The sequence below is a fragment of the Lentinus tigrinus genome (assembly GCF_003813185.1).
Source record: "Lentinus tigrinus ALCF2SS1-7 unplaced genomic scaffold L226scaffold_17, whole genome shotgun sequence".
Lineage (NCBI taxonomy): Eukaryota > Fungi > Basidiomycota > Agaricomycetes > Polyporales > Polyporaceae > Lentinus > Lentinus tigrinus.
Window position 1 is genome coordinate 1 of NW_027137926.1, and position 25,823 is coordinate 25,823.

At 55.6% G+C, this 25,823-nt stretch overlaps 8 protein-coding genes across 8 annotated transcripts; 3 read left to right on the forward strand and 5 right to left on the reverse strand.

Annotated features, from left to right (window-relative positions):
* Positions 1-1,854: 1,854 nt before the first annotated feature.
* L226DRAFT_613951 (uncharacterized protein) lies at positions 1,855-7,751 on the reverse strand. Its single transcript, XM_067686569.1, has 15 exons — positions 6,981-7,751; positions 6,844-6,927; positions 6,726-6,792; positions 6,067-6,393; positions 4,901-6,016; positions 4,760-4,850; positions 3,940-4,704; positions 3,821-3,880; positions 3,637-3,767; positions 3,414-3,581; positions 3,293-3,361; positions 3,151-3,234; positions 2,973-3,099; positions 2,626-2,915; positions 1,855-2,571 (listed from the first exon to the last, which is right to left on the reverse strand). Exons 1-15 carry the CDS (start codon positions 7,514-7,516, stop codon positions 2,023-2,025), a joined length of 4,464 nt encoding a protein of 1,487 aa, XP_067534001.1. The 5' UTR covers positions 7,517-7,751; the 3' UTR covers positions 1,855-2,022.
* A 79-nt stretch (positions 7,752-7,830) lies between these two features.
* Positions 7,831-10,787, forward strand: L226DRAFT_553596 (Metallo-dependent phosphatase). Its single transcript, XM_067682937.1, has 9 exons — positions 7,831-7,972; positions 8,024-8,236; positions 8,293-8,671; positions 8,731-9,243; positions 9,295-9,323; positions 9,375-9,638; positions 9,694-10,112; positions 10,175-10,258; positions 10,320-10,787. The coding sequence occupies exons 1-9, from the start codon at positions 7,895-7,897 to the stop codon at positions 10,438-10,440; spliced, it is 2,100 nt and encodes a 699-aa protein (XP_067534002.1). The 5' UTR covers positions 7,831-7,894; the 3' UTR covers positions 10,441-10,787.
* Positions 10,788-11,181: 394 nt separating this feature from the next.
* On the forward strand, positions 11,182-15,225 carry L226DRAFT_465055 (uncharacterized protein; the record flags this gene model as incomplete). The annotated part of the gene is made up of 25 exons (XM_067675897.1): positions 11,182-11,312; positions 11,385-11,676; positions 11,726-11,959; positions 12,010-12,112; positions 12,164-12,282; positions 12,335-12,370; positions 12,426-12,535; positions 12,586-12,638; positions 12,691-12,704; positions 12,755-12,780; positions 12,881-13,010; positions 13,064-13,100; positions 13,150-13,278; positions 13,334-13,374; positions 13,430-13,539; positions 13,597-13,739; positions 13,790-13,975; positions 14,025-14,122; positions 14,177-14,295; positions 14,355-14,451; positions 14,510-14,764; positions 14,821-14,871; positions 14,928-14,987; positions 15,041-15,118; positions 15,172-15,225. The coding sequence occupies 25 exons, from the start codon at positions 11,182-11,184 to the stop codon at positions 15,223-15,225; spliced, it is 2,706 nt and encodes a 901-aa protein (XP_067534003.1).
* A 183-nt stretch (positions 15,226-15,408) lies between these two features.
* Positions 15,409-16,566, reverse strand: L226DRAFT_465332 (lipase; the record flags this gene model as incomplete). The annotated part of the gene is made up of 5 exons (XM_067675914.1): positions 15,409-15,518; positions 15,577-15,834; positions 15,890-16,089; positions 16,141-16,210; positions 16,269-16,566. 5 exons carry the CDS (start codon positions 16,564-16,566, stop codon positions 15,409-15,411), a joined length of 936 nt encoding a protein of 311 aa, XP_067534004.1.
* Positions 16,567-17,520: 954 nt separating this feature from the next.
* Positions 17,521-18,972, reverse strand: L226DRAFT_561175 (lipase). The gene is made up of 7 exons (XM_067683416.1): positions 18,672-18,972; positions 18,528-18,597; positions 18,356-18,469; positions 18,210-18,295; positions 18,063-18,151; positions 17,835-18,003; positions 17,521-17,781 (listed from the first exon to the last, which is right to left on the reverse strand). The coding sequence occupies exons 1-7, from the start codon at positions 18,943-18,945 to the stop codon at positions 17,663-17,665; spliced, it is 921 nt and encodes a 306-aa protein (XP_067534005.1). The 5' UTR covers positions 18,946-18,972; the 3' UTR covers positions 17,521-17,662.
* Positions 18,973-19,407: 435 nt separating this feature from the next.
* On the reverse strand, positions 19,408-22,818 carry L226DRAFT_510173 (uncharacterized protein). The gene is made up of 6 exons (XM_067678247.1): positions 20,894-22,818; positions 20,592-20,831; positions 20,253-20,538; positions 20,017-20,196; positions 19,796-19,959; positions 19,408-19,742 (listed from the first exon to the last, which is right to left on the reverse strand). Exons 1-6 carry the CDS (start codon positions 22,323-22,325, stop codon positions 19,708-19,710), a joined length of 2,337 nt encoding a protein of 778 aa, XP_067534006.1. The 5' UTR covers positions 22,326-22,818; the 3' UTR covers positions 19,408-19,707.
* Positions 22,819-23,142: 324 nt separating this feature from the next.
* L226DRAFT_99274 (uncharacterized protein) lies at positions 23,143-24,738 on the reverse strand. The gene is made up of 5 exons (XM_067687414.1): positions 24,362-24,738; positions 24,111-24,286; positions 23,983-24,051; positions 23,758-23,925; positions 23,143-23,638 (listed from the first exon to the last, which is right to left on the reverse strand). The coding sequence occupies exons 1-5, from the start codon at positions 24,565-24,567 to the stop codon at positions 23,397-23,399; spliced, it is 861 nt and encodes a 286-aa protein (XP_067534007.1). The 5' UTR covers positions 24,568-24,738; the 3' UTR covers positions 23,143-23,396.
* A 477-nt stretch (positions 24,739-25,215) lies between these two features.
* Positions 25,216-25,766, forward strand: L226DRAFT_536122 (uncharacterized protein). The gene is made up of 2 exons (XM_067681045.1): positions 25,216-25,431; positions 25,519-25,766. Exons 1-2 carry the CDS (start codon positions 25,310-25,312, stop codon positions 25,607-25,609), a joined length of 213 nt encoding a protein of 70 aa, XP_067534008.1. The 5' UTR covers positions 25,216-25,309; the 3' UTR covers positions 25,610-25,766.
* The last annotated feature ends 57 nt before the right edge of the window (positions 25,767-25,823 follow it).

The following is a 25,823-nucleotide window of genomic DNA, read 5'->3' on the forward strand; positions in this document are numbered from 1 at the left end:
CGCACCATCGGACTTCGGACTTCGGACTTCCCTTCGGAGTTCGACTTGTGCGCATAGTCTTAACACTCATATCACTTAAATGACCGCTTGCAGTGCCAACCAAACATGCTACACCAAGGACAAAGGAGATAATTATTCAATCTAAGCAACCAGAATGAGTATTTGTACCAAAGAGGCTGCAGAGGAGGGCATGCACGTCTCATAGAGGACCACCGTAGCCGCTCATCAGACTGTGCGTCTTTGGATGATGTGAACAACCTTCCTGATATGGGGGCTGCATCATTTTTGTGCGTCACTGTATGCCCACAGTGTCCGCAATTCTCATACTTTTATTTAGTCTCATCCCCATCTGTTCTTGCTGCCCGTGCCTCCCTCCAGAATGTCTGGTGCATTTGGGGCTCGGCAAGGCATGCCGTGACACAGGTCACAGAAGCACCCACACATGTCATCTACATGTGTCAGCAGCGACCGGGATAAGACTGGGCTTTGGGTTTCTGGGTGTTGCGTACCACTATGCTTGACCCTCAACCCTTGCTTTCATCTCTCCAAGAATCCTGTCATTGCTTCTGTCGACCATGGATCCTGAAGCTTGCAGCTCGGAGTTCAACCACGCGGTTGTACAAGGTTCTCTCAGAAGTGCTCAAAAGGGTACAAAACAAGTAAGTACGACTCCCAGCACTGCAGCCTCAATCTAGCTGGACGCTGGTGAATGTATGTTGATCCATTGTGCATATCTGGGACTGTCTGGGGAGCATTGGCATTTGTCTAGCCATTACTTGCTTTGCATAAGGGCAAGGTAGTTAGTCGTTATGGTACCTCCTTCTACCTCAGGCTAGAACACTAGAAACAGATTCAGTGAAAATACAATGTTAGGCTGAACACCTCCAGAAGATTGTGTTTCCCATTCACACAGACGACCACGGCAGAATTCCGAAAGCACTGCGAGTCAATAGGGAAGGCAGAATTGGTTGAATGTTTAACAAATGTGCCGCAGGCAGCGCAGCCTTGGATTATGACTACAACGTAATGACACATGTGTTACAAAAAGTAACGCGCTGCCCCAGTGACCCGGAGTTACCGTGATGTCACGGCATGCCTTGCCGAGCCCCAAATACACCAGACGTCACAGCATGCATCCTAAAAATCCAGGGCCCGTGACATGCTTGTGACTTGTTCGCGATGCCCTACCAGGCCCGAACATGTCACGGATATCTCTATGAGCGGGAATTGTAAACAGTCGCGTAGTTGTCATGCCGAAAGACATACAAAGGGACTTTTTTGTCGCACCGCACGGCGGGACTTGAATGTGATAGACTTGGGACGCGAACGTGTCACAGCGTCAACTTACCTGACCATATCCCTTGCTTATTAGAACGCTGTGACACGTTCGCGTCCCAAGTCTATCACATTCAAGTCCCGCCGTGCGGCGCGACAAAAAAGTCCCTTTGTATGTCTTTCAGCATGACAACTACGCGACTGTTTACAATTCCCGCTCATAGAGATATCCGTGACATGTTCGGGCCTGGTAGGGCATCACGAACAAGTCACAAGCATGTCACGGGCCCTGGATTTTTGGGATGCATGCCGTGCGTTCTACAGCTCTCTCTCCGGCGCTCAAACTCTTCTCGTGCGAAATTTCAAGGTTTGTCCAGCGTTCTGATTGGCTCCTCCCTCCGCCTCCTCCTGAGCGTTAGCGAAGGGTTTGAGCGCAGGTGAGAGAGCTGTGAACGTCTGGAGCCGAGACTAACTTTTATTTGAGTTCCTCATATCTTATTATGTTACTGGTAGGTGGTGGGAAACCCTGATCATGGGGGAAGTCTTCAGATATACCGTGCGGTACTTTCCAGTCTAGTTGACTCTGGAAAATAGATGCGATAGGTTCAAATACATGACATAAAGTAGGCAAAAAGAAAACTAGCAGCAATGTCGAGAGCAGTAAGCTATACAGTGTCACGGGTATACAACCATGCGTGTGGTAAGAGACTCGAGGCAAGATGAATCCGTTACTGGCGATACAGCTAGCTAACTACTGGGGCTAGGGTGCTCTTCTATCGAGTCCAACGTTATTGGCGGCACAGTGCCAACCGGCGTGTCCAAATCGTCTCGCGAGGGCCCGCCAGGCGAGATACTCTCCCCCAATGCGGCCAACGCCGCCACCCCCTCTGAATCCCTCTTTCTTCGTGTTCGCCGCATGCTCGCAGCGGTCGGTGTTGACGGTGTCATTGTTTCAAACCCGTCGGACTTCAATCGCATCAGCATGTCGCGTGCGAGGTCGGCCGTGTCGCCCGACTTCGCCGTGAGCAGCACATCGGTATTGAGCGTGAGCGGTGCGGCTGGTGTGGGGGCGGTGCTCTTTCTGTCGCGCGCGCGAGTGCGGCGTGCTTTGCGACCAACGCTGTCCCCGTTCCGCAGCTTCTCCAGCAGGTTGTCGAGGGCTGCGTTGTCCTCTTCCGTCTGTACCGGAGCCTCCTGCGAGTTGAGCTTCTTCGCTCTAGCATCTTCGGCCGCTTGCCTGCGCTTCTCCACGGCCTGACGCTCCTCTGCGAGTTGCAAGTTGTCTGCTCGGCATTTCTAGTCCAGAATGTCAGTGAGACGTAAGCACACTGTATGGCAATCGAAACGAACCTTGTAAGAGGTCACGAACGTCTTGAAGATACCATAGAACTCGGCAGAGTTCATGTTCTTCTCGTCTTCACCATAATACTTGACCACTTCAGAGAACGTAGAATCTGCATGGTTGACGTCGTCGACAAGATCTTCAAGCTGCGTAGTCGCCTTGCCGACAAAAGACCACATTTGCTTGCCGTACTTGTCGTTGAGCTCCATATCGGAGAAGTGCTCCGTAAGTTCCTTGCGAATGGCCTTCAAGCCTTCACGAAGTTCACCCAGAGATTTGCGTACGTCCTGCAGATTGACTACACGCGGTGTGGGTCAACACAAGCGACACAGCATGGTAACGCAGATAATCTCACCTCGGTAAGCTTCTGCTGGCGCCGCGAGTTCGTCCAGGAACGCTTCCATGTCGGGGAAATGCTTCGCCACAGTACGCTCAAGGAAGTGTAGCAGTGTCGTGTTGTGAAGTGACTTCGTATCGACGAGCTAGAGAGTATGTGAGCAATTGCACTGATTGTCGTACCCTTAAACGCGTACCTTGTTGATACTGCTGACACGGAAGCCGAAAGCACCACCTTTGACACCGGTGCCGTTCATGTAGTTTCCAATGAGTAGAATCAGCTAGATTCACGCCATAAGATCAGCAAGGCGCCGTTTTGACAGTAGACTGTTTCCTTACACTCAGAAGCTCCTTGAAGTGACTCGCCTCCAGCAGCGACTTGCCCGCGTCTGACAGTTTTCTCGCGCTCTGCAATTATGTCCCATGAGCGAAGTTGACGGAAGAGGAGGCATCCACTCACTTCATCGAGCAACACCCACGTCTCGTCGAAGACACATTTGTACAGCATGCCCTCGATACGAGGCCCGAGACGGTCGATCTTGATGAGCTGAACCATGAGACGATCGGAAGGGTGGAGGCCGGCCAGCTCTTCTGGATCCGCATTGCGATACACGTTGAGCTTTCCGACCTAGTCGAGGCCTCATTAGCATCTCCAGACACTCCGCACCGAAAGAGACACTTACCTGCTCCGGGTTGGGCAGCACGGGCTTGAGCTCGCTCAAGAACACCTGCGTGCAGACGTCCTGGTCGAAGTCGCGAATCTTGATGGCAAGCTCCTCGGGCTGGAACTTCTTGACCGTCTGGATGAGAATCTCTGTAGATCGTTCAACATCTGCACCTCTCTCCACTCAGCAGACATGAACCCACCGACTCGCTTCTTGGTCTGCGGATCGAGCACACTCTTCAGCTCCGCACGCTTCTGCTTTGCTACACGTCGACGTCAGTCAACTCCTCTCACTGCAAACAGATCAGGACAAAAGACGCACCCATCAGGTTGATCACAAGCTGCTTCGCCTTGAAATCTTCCTCCATCTCCATCCAGACGCCGTCTATCTGGAGCTTCTTCACCCACTCGTCCTCTCTCGACGGCTCCTTGAATACTGTCTTCTCCGCCTGCTGCATGGGAAGCTTGTCCCACTGCAGCTGCTTCATCTTCGTACTGGGTGTGATCGAAAGATCCTTGCGCGCAGAGAGCAGGTTCTGGATGTTCGCTCCGAGCAACGACGTGCGCATAGATCCTGGACCAGAAGTTGGCGGCGTCGGCGCACCCGGCGGTGGAGGTGGGGGCGGGGGTGCACCACCAGGAGGCGGTGGAGGCGGAGGTGGTGCAGGGAACTTGCCAAGCTTGCCACCGGGCCCAGGGGGCGGCGGTGGCGGCGGCGGAGGAGGAGGAGGAGGAGGAGGAGGAGGCGGCGGCGGCGGAGGCGGAGCACCGGACGCACCAGGCGGTGGAGGAGGCGGAGGAGGAAGGGGAGGCACTGGTTCCTCGGGGACCGGTGAGTTGAGCGGGCTAGGTTCTGAAGGGGGGCGACCCCTCTTGGTGAGATGTCTCCGTAGCTGCTCGGCGAGCGAGCCAGGCTGAGTCGGCGAATCCTTCCCGGTATGTACAGAAAGGCCCGAGCTGACAGATGTTGCCTCCGTCGTCTGGTTAGAGGCTGTTGAATTAGACCGGCGAAGTAAGCTATCGCCGTCAAAGTCATCCGTCTCCGTCATTGATAAGCTGCGATTATCGTCGTCGGGAATGAAGTGAGCTATGATAAAGAGTGAGTCAGTTCCCCTGTATGCATGGACCGGAAATCTACGTACTGCCAAGAGGAGTCCTGGGCAGATTCTTATTCCTCCGTGAAGGCGTACGAGCACTGCGGGGACTCGAGGACGCGCCGTCGCGCACATTATTCTGGTCACAGACATGAGCAGATGCGACGTAGCACAGCATACTGCACTAACCATAGCGCCCTCGGCGATCTGCTGCTGAATTTGCTCTTGCTCAATCTCGTCATCAGCATCCATGAACTGGGACGAGCGCCCGTTCTGCGCCTCCGAGATGCGCGTAATACGGCCAGCACCCGGCTTCCTCCCGCGAGTGGAGGGAAATTGGTTGGTCCTCCGCAGACTGCCGCTCTTCTTCGGGGTGTCTTCGTTGTCTACACCATCAGCAGGCGCGCCATCCCGTTGCTTGTCGCGACCCTCAAGGATGCTGATGGTCTTGTCCCGCTGCAGATGCTTCTCCAATGTGTCGATGAGCGTCCTGCGGTCCATGCCGCCAGCATTGGCATGGTCGATGATCTTGCCAACGCCCTTGCTGACCTCCTTCAGCATACGGAAAAGTTCCATAATTTGTGCCTCGAGCTGCGCGATCTGTTCCTCATATCCCGCTTTCTGTGCCTCCAATTGGCCTTGAAGCTTCTGTGTGTTCTCGCGAGAGATGGCTAGCTTCTCCTCGAGGCGGGCGACCTTTGCTTTGAGCGACCCGACGAGACCACCCTCACCTTGTGCAACTTCATCCTCGAGCGCCTCTTTCTCGAGTCGGAAGCGGAGGGCGGCAGCATTTGCCTTCACGAGCTCGTCCTCAAGGTACTGATGTCGGTCCGCTTCGTTGAACTGTGCGATGATGCGTTCGACAGAATGGCCTAGGCGCTGTTCTGCACCAACAAGCTTCTTGTCGAGTACGACGTCCGCTACGAGGGAGTCAATCAACTGATAGTAGTGCGCGAGGGCAGGCCCCTCTTCGCGAATGAGCAGCATGTGTTGCATGATCGACAAGAAGTGATCCTTTGCCTTCGTATCTGCCGTCTTCGCGCGGAGGGCGTTGTAGACATCCTCCGGGTTGGCAAGGTCACGCAGGATGGCCTGATCGACGCGCTCCTTCAGCTTGCTCTCGTCCTCATCGAGCATTCCCTGCAGCATCTGGATCTGCTTGTCGATGACTGGGAGACCGAACGAGCGACAATGCTCGATAATACTCTGAAGGCCAGCCGCCTCCATCTGCGACCTATGGTGGACTCGAATATCCAGGTCGTCGATGTTGATCATTAACGCATTGACGAAGATGAGGTTGGAGAGCTACGTAGACGCGTTAAAGGACGAGTCGCGCGAACATGCAAGATGCATACCGTGTAGTCATTCAACGAGGGGTCAATGCCACCGTGCCTCTTGACCTCGTCACTTGCGCCGACAAGGGTGCCCATCTTGCCGCGTCCGGCGAGGGCGCTCTCCAAGGACTTGAACCAGTATCCATACGGATTACCAGCCTCATTGTTGGCAGCACTGAGGGCTTCGAGTGCGCTGACGACGAGATGGTGATTGGCGCCATCGTTGTAGTACTCGAGGAAGCAGAGGAGGTCAAGCAGAATCTTGCGCGTCGGGAGGTGTGGCGTGTTGAGAGCGGACGCTATTTGCGTAAGGATGGTCGGATGGTTGAGCGCGTCATTGGCCGCAAACTGAATACGGAGTCAGTCCAACAATAGAAGAAGCGTACGCCCAGCATCCCGCCATGGCCCAGACCTCGGTGTATCAACTCCGACGTATCTCCCACAGCTTCGAACCATGTCGACAGCACACATGCAAAAACAATGGCGTGAATGGTGACCGTCGTGCAAACAGCACGAGAGGGAGGGCGCCTTCGCGAGCATATGCCTAGCGCGCGGGCATAGCACCGGCGGGCGCATGCGAAGGGCGACTGCCAAACAAGACGGCGAGCGGGACATCCAGAGAGGACACGCAACGCGAATAGGGAGCGGTCGTGGGTCGCTGCCGGGATAAGGGCACATACCTGATGGTTCAATATCTGCTTGAGACACTTTGCGACCTCGTACTCGAGTTCAATATCCTCCTTGCGCCTGGTGCGAAGTCAGAGGGTAGTCGAGGGGAGAAGGAAGATGGGAGCACACCTCTGCACGCCCTTCTTGCTGATACTCTGGAGAGCCTGACCGAGTACGGAGGTTCCTTGTATCTCGACGAAATGGCGGAACCAACTGTGTATGGATGAGAGGTGGGAGGGCGGGCTTGAGAGTGTGGAGAGACATACCTCATCTCCTTACTGCGTAGGGATACCTGGAGACTGGAGGCCTGCTTTGGAGTGATTGTTCTGTCCATGAACTTCTTGATGTACCACTCGGGGGTGCCCTCTGAGAAGGCGGCGGCGGCCTGACCTGAGTCGGTCTGCCTGCGGGCCTGCTCCTCGCGCCTGCGCTCCTCGCCCCAGCGCATCTGCTCGTCGTTGTAGACGATGTGCCACTTCTGGTCGATGGAGAGGTGGGGGATGTCTTCGAGACCGCGCATGCGCATGATGTTGTCGAAGAGCATCTCGATTTCGTCGTCGTTCTCGGGGCGGGGGAAGGAGAACTCGTCCTGGGGGGTATGGTGCTTGTAGAGATTTGAGAGGTGGTGATGATGGGGCTCGAAGGGGGATATGGAAGCGGGATAGCGGGAGGCACGGGTGGACTCTGAGCGTGTAGTGGCGATAGAGGCCCCGGACATGGGGCGAGAGCGGTCATTGGTGTCCTGGCCGACGATGGAGGACTGCCTCGGTCTATTCCTGCGTTTTCCAAAGAGGGTTTCCATGGCGTGGGGTATGTAGGGAGCGTGCGGGCGGGGGGCGTGAGGTTAAGCAGACGAGAGACGCGTTGATCGACGCCGTCTGGGCCGGAGACGGTGAGAGGTAGGTTGTGGGTGGCAGCGAGGACAGTCGCTGGACATCCGCGGGTCGTCAGGCTCGCATGAAAGGTCGTAGACGGCGTGAGCAGCGGCGGCGACGCGAGGGAGAGAAACGAGATGGACGTCGGGAGAGAGAGTGCCTTGACCGCTGAGCTCGGCTCGGGCGGTTGCAACGCGCCAAAAAGGAAACCACCACGCGAGCGACGATGTCAACGCGCCCCTCCTCGACTCCTCCTCCTCGACGACGACAACGACGAACACGACGACGCACACGGCGCACACACCATGTCGGCCTTCACGGCCATCGCAAACTCCGGCATTTCTACCCTATACCGCATCCTAGTCTACCTCTTCCTCGAAGTTGTAAGTCCAACGCGTGTCTCCCCCTCCTCCGCCCTCACCACTCCGCACCAGGTCCCGAAAAGCGAACTCAAGTACATTATCCCCGCACTATATCTCGCCTATGCCGCAACCCTCCCCGCGGCCACGCCCCTCTTCACACAAGTAGTCGCTATCCAGGAGGAGAAAGTCGTCGTCGAGGAGAAGCCAGACTCCAACGGCGAGCTCGTCACAGACGTCACTGTCTCCGAAACAACACTCGTCGCACCCGTCCCCCAGCCCCTCGAGGTGAGATCTGTCCTCCGTACCCGTATTCCCTTCCCCCACTCACTCCGCCGCTTCAGTGGAGCTCCGCCTTCAAGTCAATCTTCTTCTCCGTACCGTCCCCTGTCCCCATCCTCCGCTACGCCAACCTTGCGATCAACACCCTACTCCTCTTCGCTGTCGCCGAGTTCCTCCTTGTCCCTTACTTTGATGATGCTTCCGGTGTCGTCTACACGCGCGTCGGTGCCCTCTACCCTGACGCAGCCAAGATTGTCGTCCGCTACCCTCCTACCACCAATGCAACTCAAAACCTTGTCCGCCTCTCTTGGCGCCAGGTAGACACGAAAGGTTCTACCGACGCCCCTTGGCGCGACGGTCCCCTTGCAAATCTTACTGCAGATTCCGACTGGGTCTCTACACTCCGCCTATCCGGTCTCTGGCCTACCACTACTTATGAATGTAAGCTCGGCCCTTCCATACGCCCTATCACCACCCCTGACACACTCGTCCGCAATTAGATCGGTTTGAGGACCTCAACGACACCGTTCTCCCCTACCCTGCAGAGCCCATCCGCTTCCGCACTTTCCCCGACTCTCGTCTCTACAGCGGCTCCAACTTCCGCTTCCTGGCCTCCTCGTGCATGACTCCCAACTTCCCCTATGCTCCCCTCCAGTCCCGCAGGATCAAGGGCTTTGACCTCCTTGCAGACACCCTCTGGCCCAAATCCTCTGCCCCTCTCGTGTCTCAAGTTGTTCCCACCAGCTCCTCCGCGGAGGCCCCCGAGTCTACCACTTCTGACGCTGTCCCCGCTGCGAGTCACACATCAGAGAACGCTACCGTTCTTGTCTCGAATGTCACTCTACCAGTCGCTCCTGAGAAGCCTGAACCTCCAACAGAGTTCATGATCTTTTTGGGAGACTTCATCTATGCAGACGTCCCTGTATACTACGGTGATGATCAGGAGGCTTACCGTCGCTTCTACCGCCGCAACTACAACAGTCCGAGCTTCCGCAAGGTCTACGAGCGCCTTCGTGAGTTCCGTTCACGTTCCACGGCTTCCTCATACTCATGCGCACTTGCAGCGATCTTCCATACCTACGACGATCATGAGGTGATTAGCCAGACCGCTCCATTCTGCGTCCCATCACTTATCCGTCCGCAGATCATCAACAACTATGTTGGACAGGGGAACGATTCCAAAGGGCCGTTCCCAAGCGCCTCCAACGCCTTTGAACTCTACAACGCGAACGCCAACTTTGACTCCCCGGCAGAGGGCCAGTACTACTACGACTTCAAGTATGGCGATGCTGCCTTCTTCGTCATGGACACGCGGAGGTACCGCTCCGATATCTCGGTCGGCGACCCCACTACGCACACCATGCTCGGCGACCAGCAGCTTGCCGCCCTGTACAACTGGCTCGGCAAGGTTCGTGTCTCGCATCATCATGTTGCTTGCATCTTCTGATACGCTCTTCTACCAGGTCAACCAAACTGCTGTCTTCAAGTTCATCGTGACATCTGTGCCCTTCACCTCGCTCTGGACATACGAGGGTCCTGTTGAGACCTGGGCCGGCTTCCCCGCAGAGAAGGCCGCTCTCCTCAGCGCGCTGCACACCGTCCCGAACGTGATCATACTCTCCGGTGATCGCCACGAGTTTGCTGCGATCGAGTTCGAGGCGGGTGACTGGGGCCACAATGTGCTCGAAATCTCGACAAGCCCGATGAGTATGTTCTACGTGCCGTTTATCCGTACACTGCTCCCACGGAGCGAGGAGATCGTGAACAAGACGCGTGAGAATGTCATCGTCAACGAGGATGGAAGCAAGGAGGTCCTCCAATACGTCGTTGAGGTGCCCAAGGAGAGGGTTCTCCAGTATATCGCTGAAGGGAACTATAAATGGTGCGGTCGCCTCATTTACCTGCCCAGTCGAACGATCGTGTTGATATGCGTGCTCTCAACAGGTCTTGGATTGAGGTCGACACGAAGGACCACCAACACCCCGTTGTGAACGTAGATATCATGATCAACGGCAAGTCTGCCTACAAGTACGTCTCCACCGTTGCTGCGCTCTTGATGTCCGCTCACCTGAACTCTCTACTCAATCAGGTTGGAGGTTGTCGGCAAGCCCGTGAAGCTGCAGCTGTCCACCGCACTCGGCGCATTTGTCCCACAATCTTTCAAGGGCATGCTCGACCGCATCGGCCTCAAGCCGAGCAAGTGGTTCTAGCTCGCTAGTATCGCACTCACGACGTCAGGCATCTCCCTCTACCGTTGGATACTTAGGACCCTCCTGAGAACGCGCTATCGCGTTCGTCACCCATTTCTTGCATATCCCTACTGCACATGCGCGTAGTGTGTGGTGTATTGTAGTGTCTCGTCTGAGGTATAGTTGGTGTGCGATAGATGCTTGGATCTGGACTGCAGGACGTGGTTGTGGAGAGTAGACATGTACTTGTTTCCAATTTGCTGCTGTGCTCGATGCTCATGAGACAGACGAACTTTGTATGTTACGTTACGCTCAGCCTTATAACGGATCGTGCTCACTCAATCACGATAACATGACGGATTCCAACTGTGTTCATTCCTGCCAGTGCGTGCCCGCGCGCTTTGCACGACCGAATGCAGCAGATAGCCGAGGAGGTATGTACGTGGGACACTGCCACAGGGAGGAAGAGAGGTGGACAAGCATCGTGCCGCCATCGCAGGCAGATCAGGCCCGATTGTCCAGATGAAGTCTTCTGCCCGTGCTCTCCGCCACCTTCCCACTGCACCCTCGACCTCCTCGAGATCCTCGTCCGCAGCCATCTCCGCATCCTCCAACGCCACAAAGCCCATCCCAGGCACCAGCCCGCGCACTCCGTCGTCACACCCCCCGCGCTCCCAAACTAACCAGAAAAGACTAGCGTTCGCACGAGCAGCACCGCTCTTGCATACCAGGAACTGCTCCGTTCTTGCTCATCCGCCCACCATGTCTGCCTCTGCCCCGAACACCGCCCAGCAGGACTACAGGCTCCCCACCGACGTGAAGCCCGTTCACTACGACGTCACCGTCTGGACTGACCTCGCCAACTCCACCTTCGAGGGTGTCGTGCACATCGAGTATGCTGTTTCTAGCGCCCCACATCGTAGTATGAGTACGTTACGCTGACGCGTCTCTTCGCGCCCCTGCAGTGTCCACGTCAACAAGGAGACGTCTACCCTCGTACTCAACACAGCCAACCTGGAACTCGGCGACATCTCTCTCCAATCCGAGGCTTTGCAGGATGTTCAGTCTGCTGCTACTCGACAGTTCGACGACGTGAACGAGCGCGGCACCTTCTCGTTCCCGAAGGCGTTGCCTGCTGGCACGAAGGCCCGACTCTCACTCTCGTTCAAGGGGCCCCTGACTGGCGACATGTTGGGATACTACCGCTCCATCGGCGGCAAAGATGGCGATCTTACCTATTCGCTAACGCAGTTCGAGGTACTGTTCTACATAGGTCATTTGACAAAAGTACTAATGCAGGAACTAGCCTACGGCAGCCAGGAGGGCATTCCCGTGCTGGGATGAGCCTCTCCTAAAGGCCACCTTTGCCGTTACCCTCGTCTCCCGTGTCAACTCTGTCAACTTGAGCAACATGCCCGCCATCTCGGAAGAGGTATACAAGCCCGAGAGCGTCGATAAGGATTCGTGGCTTGGGAGGAAGATGGCGGCCTTACCGGATGCTGGGCAGTGGAAGGTCACTAAGTTCGAGACAACGCCTCTGGTAACGTTACTCCTCCCAGGGGATTGGTCGACCGCTCACAAAGTTGCAAGGTTTCGACATACCTTGTGGCCTATGCGAACGGACCGTTTGAATACCTCGAAAGTTCGTACAAGAGCCCGCTCAGCGGCAAAGTTCGCCCTCTGCGCATCTACGGTGAGCACATCCGAGCAAAGCAGTGAACATCATTCTGAACGGTCCATGCAGCGACCCCGGATGTCATCTCCCAAGCCCAGTTCGCGTTGGACGTCAAGCGCATGGTCCTTCCGCTCTATGAGGAGGTCTTTGATATCGAATACCCTCTGCCCAAGCTTGACACGCTCGTGGTATGTGTCACATGGGCCCAAACGCTCAATTCCCGCGTTGACGCTCTTCTAGGCGAGCGACTTCGACTCCGGTGCGATGGAGAACTGGGTGATTACCTCTCCACAGATCTTGTATTTTCAAAGACTGAAGAAGTGGCCTACAGGGTCTTATCACCGGCCGGACACAAGCGTTCCTCTTGGACCCTACCTCGGCAGATATTGTCTCCAAGCAGAACATTGCCGGCACCCAGAGTCATGAAGTTGCACACATGTGGTACGTGGGCGTTGATCGAACTCAGGAGTGTGTGTTGAGGTGATGGACAGGTTTGGAAACATCACGACCATGGAGTGGTGGGACAATCTCTACCTGAACGAAGGTTAGCCTTCGCAATCATACGCTGAAAATCATTAATTGAACCCAACCTACAGGTTTTGCCACTCTGGTGCGTTCCTTTTACCGGTCAGCTGTACACACTAGACTGACACAGTTCAGGTGGGCGAGAAAATCATCCTTGGTATGTCACATTGTTCTTGCCCTCTGTAATGTTTCGCTAACCTCACCATAGACAAGTGCGTAACTGAAACCGACGTAACATTCAAAGCGCTGACAGCCCTCCAGGGTCTTCCCCGAATGGAAGCTCGATGCAGACTTCTTGATTCAACACTTCTTCCGCGCCCGTTCTCTGGATGCCAAGGCGTCCTCCCATCCCGTCGAGGTCGAATGCCCCGATGCGAACATGGTTAACCAGGTGCGTCGTTAACGAAAGTGCACCCTGGTCCACTGACCCAATCCTTGCCGCAGATCTTCGACACTTTGTCATATGCGAAAGCAGCTTCAGGTATGTTGCATGCAACTCGGAGGCAGATCCAGCCTCTGAACCATCACAGTGCTCCGCATGCTGGCAAGCTATGTTGGAGAGGACCGTTTCCTCAAAGGTGTTTCCATCTACCTCAAGAAGCACATGTATAAGAACAGCGTCACAAAGGATCTATGGGAAGGCATCCAAGCTGCAACTGGTACGTGTAGCTACTTCCGATGTACGGATCATCGTCTCTGACTCGATATGCTCAGGTCTCGACATTCCGAAAATGATGGACGACTGGGTCAAGAAGGTAGGTAAGTCCAGACCGACCGCAAACGGTATCCTCACGCCCGTGGGTCTCGCAGATCGGATATCCCGTCGTGACGGTAACGGAGAAGGACGGCGGAATTCATGTCCGGCAAGACAGGTTCCTTGAGACGGGTCCTGCGGACCCCAAGGATAACGAGACGATCTGGTGCGGTGTATGAACCTCACCAGCTCCAAACGTAACTGACAATAATCTATGGCGTAGGACCATCCCGCTGAGCCTCGTCACTGTTTCTGCCGATGGAAAGGCTCTCATCAATAAGGATCTCCTCCTTGACGAGCGAGAGAAGTTCATTCCTCTGGACGTGAGCAAGCCGTTCAAACTGAATGCAGACACCACCGGATTCTGTGAGTGCGCCGCTCATATGGGCTGTGGCAATATTTTAACCTGTCATCAGTTGCTACGCAGTATTCAACGGAGCGGTTGGTGAAGCTCGGCGAGCAGGCTGCTGCCAAGGATTCTCCGTTCTCCCTCGCGGATCGGATCGGGCTCGTTTCAGACGCACTCGCACTGGCGAAGGCCGGCTATACTCCTGTCAGCAGTGCTCTGGGACTCATCCATGCACTTCGCGAGGAACAAGAGCGTGAGTATCCGTGACCGGCTGTCTTCTGCAAAGACTAACAGCGTCGCAGACTTGGTTTGGGGCGCCATTGCCTCGAACCTCACCACTATCGTCTCAACGTGGTGGGAGAACCCACACGTTTTCAAGATGTTGAACGCGCTCAGAAGGGTAGGCACAGATGCAATCCATTCATCACTTGCACCTGTTGATCCCTCACTGTAGGAATTGTTCGTTCCGCTCGTCAAGAAATACGGATTTGAATATTCTGAATCCGACTCGTATGACGTTCAGCAATTGCGCACCACCGCAATAGAGCAGGCTGCCAACGCAGGTGATCCGTGGTGCGTCTTGCTTGCCTCCCATATGCCCGCTAGAGAGGTTCAACGTCTCCATGACATAGGGTCATCGGCGAGCTGAAGAGCCGCTTCGACCACCTTCTCAAGACGGGGGACGACTCCAAGATCCCCAGCGACTTGACTAACATCACATTCAGAATTGTATGTATCGCGCACATAGAGTATGGGTCGAAGAATCGCACTCACAGCGAGGTATCAGGCCGTGAAGACGGGTGGGCGACCTGAGTGGGAGCTGGTACGGAGCATCGCCGCCAAGTCCAAAAATCCCTCTCAGGGCGTTTCGGCGATGCGAGCGATGGGTGCAGTCCAGGACCTCGGTCTCGCCGAGGAGACGTTCAACTTCATTCTCAACGACGCCAGAGATCAGGACACGTTCTACTACCTCGGTGGACTCATGAGGAACGTCACTACCAGACGGTTCCTCGCTGAGAAATTCAAGGAGCACTTTGCTGCCGTACGTAGGCCGTCTCTTCCCCTGTCATAGAATATTGACCACAGGCTGTGTCATAGTTTGAGAAGCGCTACGCTGGGAACTTCACGATACTCATCCGGTGCATTGAGGTGAAGTTCCTTGCGTCCTCCTTGCACGTACACGACAGTTGACATCTCCGGTATAGCTCTCGTTCATGGGGCTAGCATCAGACAAGGACTACGAGGAGACGGCCGCGTTCTTCAAGGTGGGTAGATGACTCTCCTCCTGTATCTGCTCTGTGTATCGATTTCACCACAGGACAAGGACACTTCAAAGTACGATATGGCTCTAAAACAGACGCTTGATTCAATCAAGTCTCGTACGGCATGGTTGAAGGTGAGCATCGATCAACACGACGGGCCAGGACGTACTGATAAGAACATACTCAGCGTTCAACGGACGAGCTCACGAAGTGGTTGGAGCAACAAGACTCGAAGCTATGATCACAAGTATTATAGACACCGGACTGTGTTGAATACACGATCGCAAGCGATTTTTTGTATAACAAAAGAGTGGAAGCAATACAGATGCCGGTTTTGCCTGCAGCCTGACACAGAAGGTGAAAGTACCACATAGCTCAGATATAGGACATAATAACTGTCAACAATGAGGCGCTTGGATCACCATTAACAGCCCATCTCGATGCCATCGTACGGGCCGCTGTGGTCGTCGGTGTTGCCTTCAAAGATGTTCCCTACGTCGCCGACAGTGCACTCATCGCTAGTGTTGTCCTGACCTATTCGCCAGGTTGGATTGCATGAGCGTTGTTGTGGAGCTTATCGAGCGTTACTCACCGGGACATGAGAGCCAGGAACCAGAATCAACGATATGAACCTCGCCGGAAGGATGGTGATAACCAAGGAAGCGTCCAGGAAGAATTGGGACGAGGTCTTCCTTGTTGTTGATGTGCGTCACAGAGATCGCTCGTGAGTCAACGTAGTCCGCAAACTCCTGGTTGCCCACACGGGGCATGCCGTAACCCACGAAACGGGTGGTGATTCCGGAGATATGAAGAGGAAGGAAGACAGCGTCCAGGAGACCGATGGCGGCGCCTGAAAACATGGTCAGTAAGCGTGGCTCTCACCGTGGTACCCACGGTTTACTGACCTAGGGAATGACCGGTGACGGTAACCTTCTTGGCGCCAAACTTAGAAATGCCCGTCTTCACGGCTGCCAGGACGCCTGCAGCCGATCTTGACTGAGAACCTGCGAACCCCATGTGGGCCTTGATGTCGCTGCTCAAACCTGGGAAGAGCCCTGAGTCCAGAGTCTCAAGTATAATGTCCCCGTCCTCCAGGACGGGAAGACTGAGGATGTCAGGTGTGGTGCTAAGTATAACGCTTGGTTGTGCAACTCACATCTCACTCGTGTCGGTCCCCTGGTGGCCGACAATCACTTCGCCCAAGGTAGGGTCGAACCCGACATACCCTGGGGTCAATCTACGGTCAGACGTAAACAACGAGCATGCGTGCTCTAGACCACTTACAGAATTGCGTTGAATCACCATCACCACCAGAGGCAATGGGCACGAATTGTGGGTTGGCCTCGCAGTTCGCACCGCAGTTCCACGCCAATGTAGCGGCAGGCTGGCAATATGCCGTACTGGCATAGTGCGTATAGGGACGGAACGCCGTGATCTGGCTGGTGGTGAGCGCAGTGATGGCTTGACGCTCAGCTAGCTCTGACGCAGGGATCGACGCAGGGATCGCCGCGGCCGTAGCGTGCTCGCAGAAGAATGCGGTGGCGAGGAGTGCCACAAAGGTGTTGACCTTCGCGGGAGACATCGTGACTAGAGTCGTGGACCGATTGCGCCGGAAAAAGGCAGATCTTGTGGGCCTAGTGTCGGGGATCCTACGCGGTTGCGTCGGATTACAGGGAGGCTGCAGTAACCGGGCGATAGACCGACGGTGATGACCACAAGGAGGAAGGGGATGCAAGGTTGCGCTCTTATAGGCCTTCCGAGTCCAAGACATCAGAGAGACCAATTAATCCTGCCGGGGCCGAGCAGCGACTGCGCATGCGTTCGTTCTATCGCTACGACAGGACAGAGAAGTCTGTTGTTCGAAAAGTGTCATCCGGCGACCGGCAGGCAGGCTGTAGGGCCACGAGAGGTCACGAACGTGCAGCCGGATCAAATGGCGTTCTTGGGCCGCACATGTATCGTCGCCCGTATCTGCACAGACCGGTGAATGCTTGCCTGCTCTGGAAGGGTATGACGCACCAGGGGTCAGTCATAGGCGGCTTGGTATGGGGAAACGGCATGGCGAAGCATGCTGAGTGGGAAAGAGAGTTGACATCGCCTGAAACACGTCGTCTGGTGTGCCAATAATGACAATGGGAGTGTGTGGTCGTGTCAGAGAGCGGAGTTAGATGACTGATGGATTGTCAGAGGACTTAGCCCCGCGAGAGAGAATGTATCATTTGACGCGGCTTCGAAGAGCGATCAGCTACACGCGGGCGGTCTAACGCACCCGAGAAGTCCGGGGCTCGGAAGTGTGGTCCCACGTCCTACAGCCTACATCATAGCAGTGCAAACAAGGGGCATGTACTGTAGATCTCTTGATGCACTCTATATGCCAGCATGTGAGAGCGTTAACGGGCCCGATGAGCCTTCCTGACCTCCGGCGTGACCTGACATCGGAACCGAACAAACTGCAGAGTACCATGAACGCAGGTACTCCCTTGCGGCGAAAGATCGTGCTAGCGGGCATCGCGGGGACCGGGCTCTTCTCATGCGTGTAGAGTACAAGTCTTCTATGTACGAAGCACTGGCCGGTTGCAGTATCTTGCCGTCTTCGGACCCTGAACTAATCATGAACGCATGGATTGCTTCGCAGGTATACTTATTCCAACCAGCACAGATGCTGACCAATCTTCTCTCTAAGTCGGGCAAAATTCCATCATGACCCCGTCGTAAGGCCCAGCATGGTCGGAGAGTTGAAAGTTGAGGACGAGATCGACGTCTCCGGCAGTACACAAGGAGCTTGGATTGTCGTGCCCTGCCCGAGAGATTAATTGAGTGGTAGTGAACTCAAATCCGTGGACAACATACCAGGACAGTTAATCCACTGGTTAAGCTCGTCGATGTGGATCTCACCGCTGATCTGGTGGAAACCGAGCAACATCGGCGGGAGGATCGGCACCAGGTCCTTCTTGTTCGCTATATGATTGACTTCAATAGGCAGGGTGTCGACCCAGTCGACGAACGTTGCCGTCCCAACCTTGACATGTGCCAATACGTCAATATTATCGACGACCTCCGTAATACTCAGGTACTGACCCGTGGAGAGCCGTACCCCACGAAACGAACTTGTGCAGTCGGAACCTGAAGATGGAGATATATCGCGTCCAGGAGAGAGATTGCTGCGCCTATCGAGCAAATGAGCATGCGACAGATGATAACGACATAGGACCTTTGAGGGCGCACCCAACGAATGACCGACAGTAGTTATCTTGTTCGTTCCGAACGCTGCCGTGGCGTTGATGACTGCCGTCAAGACTGACTGAGATGTCCTAGAGTGACAAAGAGTGACATGAGTTAGAGCGAGGCAAAAGAGGTGGCGCATATCTTACGCTGCTTGTTCTGAAGCAAATCCATCGTGAACGAGGACAGATGGGTCCACGCCGGGGAACAGCTGTGGATTAAGCGGTAGACTCGCTGTATCCCCATCTGTCAAGACAGGAACGCTGTATCGCGAGATAATGGGAATCAATCAAAGCCTCGCATCCGAATTACAGTCCTCACATGGCGAGCACGTCGGTGCCTTGATGGGAAACGATCACTTCATCGAGCTCGGGATCATATCCGACGAACCCTGAATGTAAGCAATGAGTTCCAGGGAGACGGGGGATTCGAGGTGACATCAAACTTCGAACTCTGTGGACTCACAGTACTGGGTAAATGAACCGTCACCACCAGCGGCCACTGGAATGAAGTTCGGATTGGCCGCACAGTTCTGTCCACAGCTCCAGTCGATCGTGGTCGTCGGAAGACAATACGCGGACGCAGCGTAGAATGTGTATGGCTTGAACGAGTGGACCTCGACTTGAGAAACAGAGCTAGTCCGAGATGTATCTTTATCCCTTGGGATCGACGCCGGAATCGCAAAGACAACAGATACTACGGCCAGGATAACAGCCCAAAGCGTGATCGTTGCAGTCATGATGGTGTCTTGTATGAGGGGCGGGCGAATGCACCTGAGACGCAGGGGACGTCAGTCTACAGAAGCGGATTTATATATCTGCGTTGGCCTCCTTTGCGAAGTGCTGAGGCACGCGACGCGAGCTTACAAGACATGCGAGAGAGTTATGCTCTCGGGGAGCGCTTGGTAGTAAGTCAATAAAGGGTGTAGGAGAGGGTGCCATGTTTGCATGTGCCTGCGAGTGTCGGTCCTGCTCCCGAGTCCAAATACAGGCACGACCGACCATGGTCAGCAAGCATACGGACCTCGACATGTCAAAGGAAACGCACTCGGGAGTTAAAAGCATTGAGACCGACGTCTTGTTTAACGCTTAGCTGGTGAGCGGTTAGCAAGAATTATGAGCATCAGCAATACAATAGGAGGAATCGTGTACTCAAGCAAGGATTGGCTTGAGCCTAGCCGAAGGCGTGATCATAGCATCGGACGGTGAGGAAAACCGGATGCAGATGATAAGAAAGTACACGTCCATTACGCCTAGCATGGCATAGAGATGCTTATATGTAGTCAGCATAACATATCTACGGCGACAAAACACAGATTGTACTGGATACATGTCATATACAGACGACTGGAGCAACGCAAGAGATGAAGGATGAGGGGACAGCAACGTGACACATCTGACTACTCAGAACATAAGGTCATGGTATAACGGGGCACCGAGCATCCGTGGGGAGCAAGACGATCCAAAAAAGGTCGGAACCAACCTGTCAACCTGGCGAATATCTACCGCTTCTCGAAAGCGAACCCAATATAGACATCTAAACGAGCAATCAGTTCAATAACTCGGTAAGCTCGAACCAACGAGACGTACTCGCAGCCTCCCACTGGTCTTCATCCATCTGGCTCTCGCCATTGGCGTCGACAACGCGCATGCGCTGGAGCAAGGGAGCAAAGTCGGGATGCTCAGAATGTTCTTCATAGATTTCATGAAACTCCTTTTTGTATACAAGTTGCAGGCCGTACTCTGATGCGAGCCTATGGATTGACTGCGATTAGAAATCTTCAGGTCCTGATTGTGTATAATATACGTACCGGACGAAGTTGTCCCAGTGGACCACATATTCTGGCACATCGTCAACAGCGTCTTGGAGGTAAAACCAATAGCGGTGACCGAAAATCGGTCGCTGATGCCGGTCTTCGAAGCGGATCTTGTAGACACTGTTGCCCCAAGACAAGTCCTTGGCGTCCTCTGGAAGTTCGTCAAGGTGTTCCCTGTGAGACGAATGTCAGGCGAACGCCGCGCCATATAATGACGAATGAGGACATACATCAACTGCTGCGCGTTTGGTATGGTGCCAATGAACATGCCAGACGGTCTCAGCCACGTCGCCACATTCCTCAACATGATGCGCGCCTTCGCTTCGCTCTCGAAAGCATAGTGCATACAGAACTGCATGGACACGACATCGAACGGTGTCGAGAGCAGGTTTGGCGGCAGTGCATCAGACAAGACCGTGGTGTAGCAGTCGAGGGCGAAGAACTCGGCCGTAAACCGGGCTCCCCGCGACCCTCCGTGGCGCTGGCGTGCCTGGTCGACAGACACGGCGGCAATGTCTGCCCATTTGACGTCAGCGTGAGACGGCCCGGACAAAAGCGACAACACATACCGAGGCCGATGTATTCAGCTACATTTGCCTTGGCCCACTTGGTGAGATCGCCGCCCTTCCCACATCCCATGTCAAGCACGCGGCCCCGCATTCGTCCTCTCCACTGGCCGGGGGACGCGGCGAGCACCGGGTGCGCAAAGCGAGTGATGAGCACGCTCTTGACCCAGTTGTTGAAGCTCTTGAGCCCAATAATAGGCGACTCCTGTCTCTGCGCCACGCCAACATCTGGTCGGGCGTTGTCTGAATATACGCAAGATAGTCAGTAAAGTGACGTCAGTGGGATAACCGGGGGATGTGCGCACAGTGCTCGACAACGACGGCAACATCGCCTGACCTCCGTTTCTTCCGCGGGCTCTCCTCGGAGTCCTCGTCCTCGCGCTCGCGCTTGACGGGGCCGTCACCAAGCAGATTCTCAACGCGTTTCTTCTTGCGTAGGATCATCGTCCCCACTCCACCCGAGTAATTCCTGTACTTTTCCATCTCGGCGGGCGACAACGGGATGAGGACGGAACCCGCAGGCGTAATGCGCCGTGGCGCATAGGGGACGGTACTACGCTTCATCTGCGAAGGTGGGGGCGAAGGAGGCCGCTCTGGCTTGGGTGGAAGACTGGCAGAAGGCGGCGGCAGGGACGACTGTGGTTTTGGAGTGATGGACGAGGAAGTTTTGCGAGATACACTGTTACCTGAACCCGAGTGCTGTCTGGGAGGTGGTGGTGGCTTCTGCATGGTGGTTGGAGGGATACTTGAGGAACTTGGTGCAGGCGGTGGCGCCGGAGTTGATGCAGGAGCGGACACAGATGTAGGTGCGGGTACGGGTACTGGTGGTGTGGGTGCGGTCGGGAGCACGCTGATGGGTGACGGAACAGGTTTGGTCGGGGAGGGTGGGCGTGTAGCACGCTTGGAGGGAGGCGCCCTAGCGGCGGTCACGGCAGAAGAGATGAGAGGGGAGCGTTGCGGCGCTTGTGCTGGTGGTGGCATTGATGCAGACACAGCACTTGAGCTGGAGCCGGGCGGCTGGCCTGCAGTCGACGGCCTCGAGGTGGGTGGTCCTGAGGCAATCGACACGGCTGTTGATGGTCGGGAACCTGAACTTGGTGGAAACGCGAGAGACATGCTCGCCGATGTGGGTGGTGGGGCCCCTGCGGTTCCAGGCAATGCGAGACCAAACGACTCACGCTGGAAGGGCACGCCATGCGATGCGGACGAAGAGGATGGACGGGCGATTATGCTCCCGAGATGAGTGAAATACGAGGATTCGCGGGAGGTGCCCGTGGAGGTTTCGGACATTGTGGCAGAGGATCGTCTTCGCATGGGGGTGAACTGCGACAACTGCTCCACGTCCGCACCGTCGTCGGAGTCATGCAAAAGCAGGTGTGTGAGTCCCGCCGGGGCGCGGGGAGTGGTTGGGGTGAACAGTGGCGTGTCCATCGGGCCAGAGTCGTTGAGGAGCATGGACAGATCGGTCGCTCTCCGTGTCAGGGGACTAATGAGAGCCGTCCCAGGACTTTGCTCCGAGGGAGAAGTGGTGGTGGATGAGAGGGAAGCAGAGGTGACGATGGACATGCCCGGACCTGGTGCGGAAGGCGGGGGGTGACGGGGGTGAGAGGACGCACCCGGGTGAGGCGACTTGGCATTTGCAGCGTCGGCATACATGCGCGCAGACTGGGGAAGGGCGAGGGAGGAGGTTACGGGAGAGTTGAGGACGGCATCGCGGACAGGGTCGAAGGCAGGCATGGCATTCCAGGAGGCCGCACTGGCTACTTATGCCGTCTGCGTCTGGTTTTCTGGCCGCTGCTCGGCTAGGAGTGTGTCGGGATCAATGGACGACTGCTCGCGCTCGGACTTCCGTGGAGAGACGGTCTTGGTTCCTCGACCGCGCGGACTTGACAGCACGGTTGTTTTAGTCGTCAGTAATGCGCACCCAGACTCAGCAAGGGCCCCTGTGATGCTCGTCTCTGCTTCGCTGCTTCTCCTGGAGCTGTTGTGCGCGAGCAGCAAGACGCGAGGTGGGTTGTGAGGCAGACGAGGCCGCGGAGGGATATAGGGACGGGGTGAGGGGCGTGGAGAATGGCAAAGGGCGATGTGCGCAGGCGCGAGCTGCAGCTGCTCCTTTCCTTGTCTCTGCTCACTCAGCTCCCAGTCCCCGCGGCCGCGAGCTGCCTCCGTTCTGCCGTCCTGCTCCTCCCCCTGTGCTTGAAGATCGTCCGCCGTCGCTCATCGTCCTCTTCAAGGCTGCTCTGCGCTCCAGGTCGCATTCATGCCTCGAGGCTCGCGCTTCAGGCACGCTCTCCGGCATAATCAGGATCACTCGTCCTCCGAGTCCCCAATCTTCCCTTGCTTGTCACCATCGCTGGCGATGTCCACTCCTGTCTTGGCCCTCTCCCAGAAGTGTGCAAGTGGTTGCCCGGCGCGCCCGCTATCGGTCTCTATCTGACATATCACCGCAAGCCCTTCCAGTCCCTCCAGCCGACGTTCCCAAGTGGAGCCCCGTTGACGAGTCTGGGACAATTCCCCTGTCTAAAAGCCTATATGGACCTTTGCAATTGCTGCATGTGCGCGAGTATGAGAACGGGTGCGACGAATCTGCCTTTGTACGTTCACTGTCCTACTTGTGTCCAGTAAACGAGAATCCAGCCATGTCTATCCCATATGGTCTATCGTACATACATTCTAGTGCGTGACTAGCAGCAGTAGCATCCCCGTCTATGCAGCTATCCACAGGTATGTACTGGAACGTGCCATTCCGTCGTCGTAATTTTGTCGTGAAAGTACGCAGAACCGTGCGGTTCAGAGCCATGAGCTGCTCTAGACTGCGTGGCCAATGGACATGCTCGGCCTCTCGATCTCCTCCCAATCTTCACTTGGCGAGCGCTGCTCCGTAGAGTCTGGTGATCCTGGCCGGATGGCGGAGGAGCGCTTCGAAAGCCTGTCTCGTACCCATGCGAGGCCTCTTGCGAGCAAGAACGCTAAGCATTCTGCGATGCCGACCGCGATGATGTAGCCGGCGAGCTTCGCGTGTTCCTTTCCGGGGTCCAGGAACGAGTATGCTGGCAGAGAAGGCATGAACGCGTGCGTGAGTTCGTGTTGATCGGCAATACTATCAGTGGGGGGTGGGGGGAAGACGCGAAGCATGGTGGAATGCATTATGATGGTGAGAAGAACGCACTGTAGAAACCCTGTGTTGCCTCTGTGATATACGCGACGCCGAGGTAGCATGCAAGCGTGAAGACGCAAAGTGGGAGGTACAACCACGGACTAGGAGCGACACTGGTAAGCGTGATCTCGAGCAAGGCGTAAACGGTGTTCAGGGCATGTTCCGAGATGTTGATCCACGCTGGAACCACAGGTGAGTATCATGTACAGGCGTACAGATGCCGCCGCGCGGACGTACTGGAGTATGTCGATTCAAAGGTGCTCGAATCTGACAGTAGCGACCAGAATATCACAGTCACGACAAGAGCTGTGCGAACGAATATTGTGAGCCAACGCGCCGACCTATCAATGGAGCAAACTACTCACGATATGTGGTTACAGTCGAGTAGAGGAAGCGATGGAGGAACTGCAGGAAGCGCGGCCAGCGCTGGAGCGGATAACTGCTTTGTCCATTCAACGCGTAACACAGGGTCTGGACTCCGGCCGCAAATTGGTACGCAATGAGGCCGATGTAGGATAGGTGAGTGAAGTACGAGAAGTATCTGTGCCTCGCGATCAGTATTCGCGGAGAACCCATGTACGACCCATTGGAGCGCGTTGGCGGAGATGAGACTCACCCATTGGCTGTTCCATCTTCCCTTACTGCCTCCCAAATAAGCTGGTAGAGCGCGACGAACAAGGCATAAGTAGCGAGGGTGAGGCGAAGGAGCGCGAGGACGAGCGGGGAGAAGACGGGAGATGTGACAAGGTCATGGTGTGCGTCGAAGGGGGAAGTGACGCCAAGGCGGGGATAGAAGCCAGCTCGTGCTTGTTTGGTGGACATCGGTATGGACAGAGGAGTTCGCTGTGGTCGTGCGCACGTCGGGCTGCGGGGAGACTTGGGTGGCTGGAGTCGTCAGGCCGGCAGACGGGGGCGCGAGGGTGCGAAGTGAGGGTGCAAGGAGCGTGTGGGGGTATAGACTTTGGGTATAATACGGAGGGTCCGAGCTGGCGTGAGCGTAGACTAAGACTGCGCTAAGGCTAGTTAGGAGAGGAGAGACAAAGTGCGCGGGGTGGCCCAGTGGCCGTCAGCAGACCACGTCGCGGACCATGTCTATACACCGCGGCCTCCCATCGCGCACCCTCGGCTGTGGCACACATTTGCGATCGCTGCTACGCAGTTGCTGATGCGATCTATTGGCGATGGACTCTGCCGGTGCCGGAGGGCGACAAAGAACAACCACAAGCACCGCCGTCATCCAGCGGTGCCTGCCGCTGCGTGTGCTCTGTCCAGTTCATCAGCATCTGCATGGCTGACGCTGATGGCAATGTCGACGTACGTAGACTCGGTGAGCTGCATGTGTTCGAATGCGAGCAATGTCAATATGGGCCCGGCAAACTTGTGGGAGGAACCTGGATCCGATCGAAGCGTTCTCTGTGGGCGACACCGTGTAGCCGGAGTCACTGTCTTCTCCCGACCATCGCCAGTCGTGCGAACAGCCCGGCATCAACGCCTCCAGACGCTCTCAGCCTTGCCTTGCACCGCACCTATCTCAAACTCCATTAGCAGTGAGTAGGTTGATCCAATGTTGTCACAGAGAGGCAGCTTCAGCCTAGCAGTCGTGGCCACTGTCAAGGAGTCCTCTAGTACCAGCATCGTGGACGGTGGCTACCCCGGAAACCAGCTGCATAACTTGAGCCATGTACTGTGAGTACAGATCGAGCTTGTTCGAGACCATTTACAACTGAACTGAAGATTGTCTACGACACTTCGTACGTAAATCTGGCTGAATAGTGGAGACTACGCGTATCGAGGCCGGGAGCGCTCACCGCTTTCGAGACGAATGTCGCTTGGGTCGCAGAATCCTATTGTCCAGGCAAAGTAGCGATACCCCTATGCATGTCGCAGGAACTTCAGAAAGTAGGTTGACTATGTGTATGCTTGAACCTGTATGATCTGGCAGTCTGTCACAGAAGATCTTGTGTTCATCCTCGCGTCTTGAGCACAAGAACCGTACTCACAACATCGCAAACCACCCCGGCCCAGTCGCTCGTGCGTTGCCTCTCTCGTCCTTCTGGTCATGACGCACGGTCAATGTT

Excerpts from the sequence above, each read along its gene's own strand:
- L226DRAFT_553596 (XM_067682937.1), top strand. The coding sequence starts at position 7,895 with ATGTCGGCCTTCACGGCCATCGCAAACTCCGGCATTTCTACCCTATAC. Across the intron at positions 9,324-9,374 it reads ATACCTACGACGATCATGAG|ATCATCAACAACTATGTTGG; the intron begins GTGATTAGCCAG and ends ATCCGTCCGCAG. Across the intron at positions 10,259-10,319 it reads AACGGCAAGTCTGCCTACAA|GTTGGAGGTTGTCGGCAAGC; the intron begins GTACGTCTCCAC and ends CTACTCAATCAG.
- L226DRAFT_561175 (XM_067683416.1), bottom strand. The coding sequence starts at position 18,945 with ATGACTGCAACGATCACGCTTTGGGCTGTTATCCTGGCCGTAGTATCT. Across the intron at positions 18,598-18,671 it reads CGGTTCATTTACCCAGTACT|GGTTCGTCGGATATGATCCC; the intron begins GTGAGTCCACAG and ends GCTTACATTCAG. Across the intron at positions 18,152-18,209 it reads TACTGTCGGTCATTCGTTGG|GCGCAGCAATCTCTCTCCTG; the intron begins GTGCGCCCTCAA and ends TTTGCTCGATAG.
- L226DRAFT_613951 (XM_067686569.1), bottom strand. The coding sequence starts at position 7,516 with ATGGAAACCCTCTTTGGAAAACGCAGGAATAGACCGAGGCAGTCCTCC. Across the intron at positions 6,017-6,066 it reads CCTCGTTGAATGACTACACG|CTCTCCAACCTCATCTTCGT; the intron begins GTATGCATCTTG and ends GCGTCTACGTAG. Across the intron at positions 3,582-3,636 it reads TGCTGCCCAACCCGGAGCAG|GTCGGAAAGCTCAACGTGTA; the intron begins GTAAGTGTCTCT and ends GGCCTCGACTAG.
- L226DRAFT_99274 (XM_067687414.1), bottom strand. The coding sequence starts at position 24,567 with ATGTCCACCAAACAAGCACGAGCTGGCTTCTATCCCCGCCTTGGCGTC. Across the intron at positions 24,287-24,361 it reads GAAGATGGAACAGCCAATGG|ATACTTCTCGTACTTCACTC; the intron begins GTGAGTCTCATC and ends CGCGAGGCACAG. Across the intron at positions 23,926-23,982 it reads CTTTGAATCGACATACTCCA|CGTGGATCAACATCTCGGAA; the intron begins GTACGTCCGCGC and ends CTGTGGTTCCAG.
- L226DRAFT_510173 (XM_067678247.1), bottom strand. The coding sequence starts at position 22,325 with ATGCCTGCCTTCGACCCTGTCCGCGATGCCGTCCTCAACTCTCCCGTA. Across the intron at positions 20,832-20,893 it reads TGCCGTCGTTGTCGAGCACT|ACAACGCCCGACCAGATGTT; the intron begins GTGCGCACATCC and ends GCGTATATTCAG. Across the intron at positions 20,539-20,591 it reads AGCTGAATACATCGGCCTCG|ACATTGCCGCCGTGTCTGTC; the intron begins GTATGTGTTGTC and ends TCAAATGGGCAG.
- L226DRAFT_536122 (XM_067681045.1), top strand. The coding sequence starts at position 25,310 with ATGTTGTCACAGAGAGGCAGCTTCAGCCTAGCAGTCGTGGCCACTGTC. Across the intron at positions 25,432-25,518 it reads CATAACTTGAGCCATGTACT|TGGAGACTACGCGTATCGAG; the intron begins GTGAGTACAGAT and ends CTGGCTGAATAG.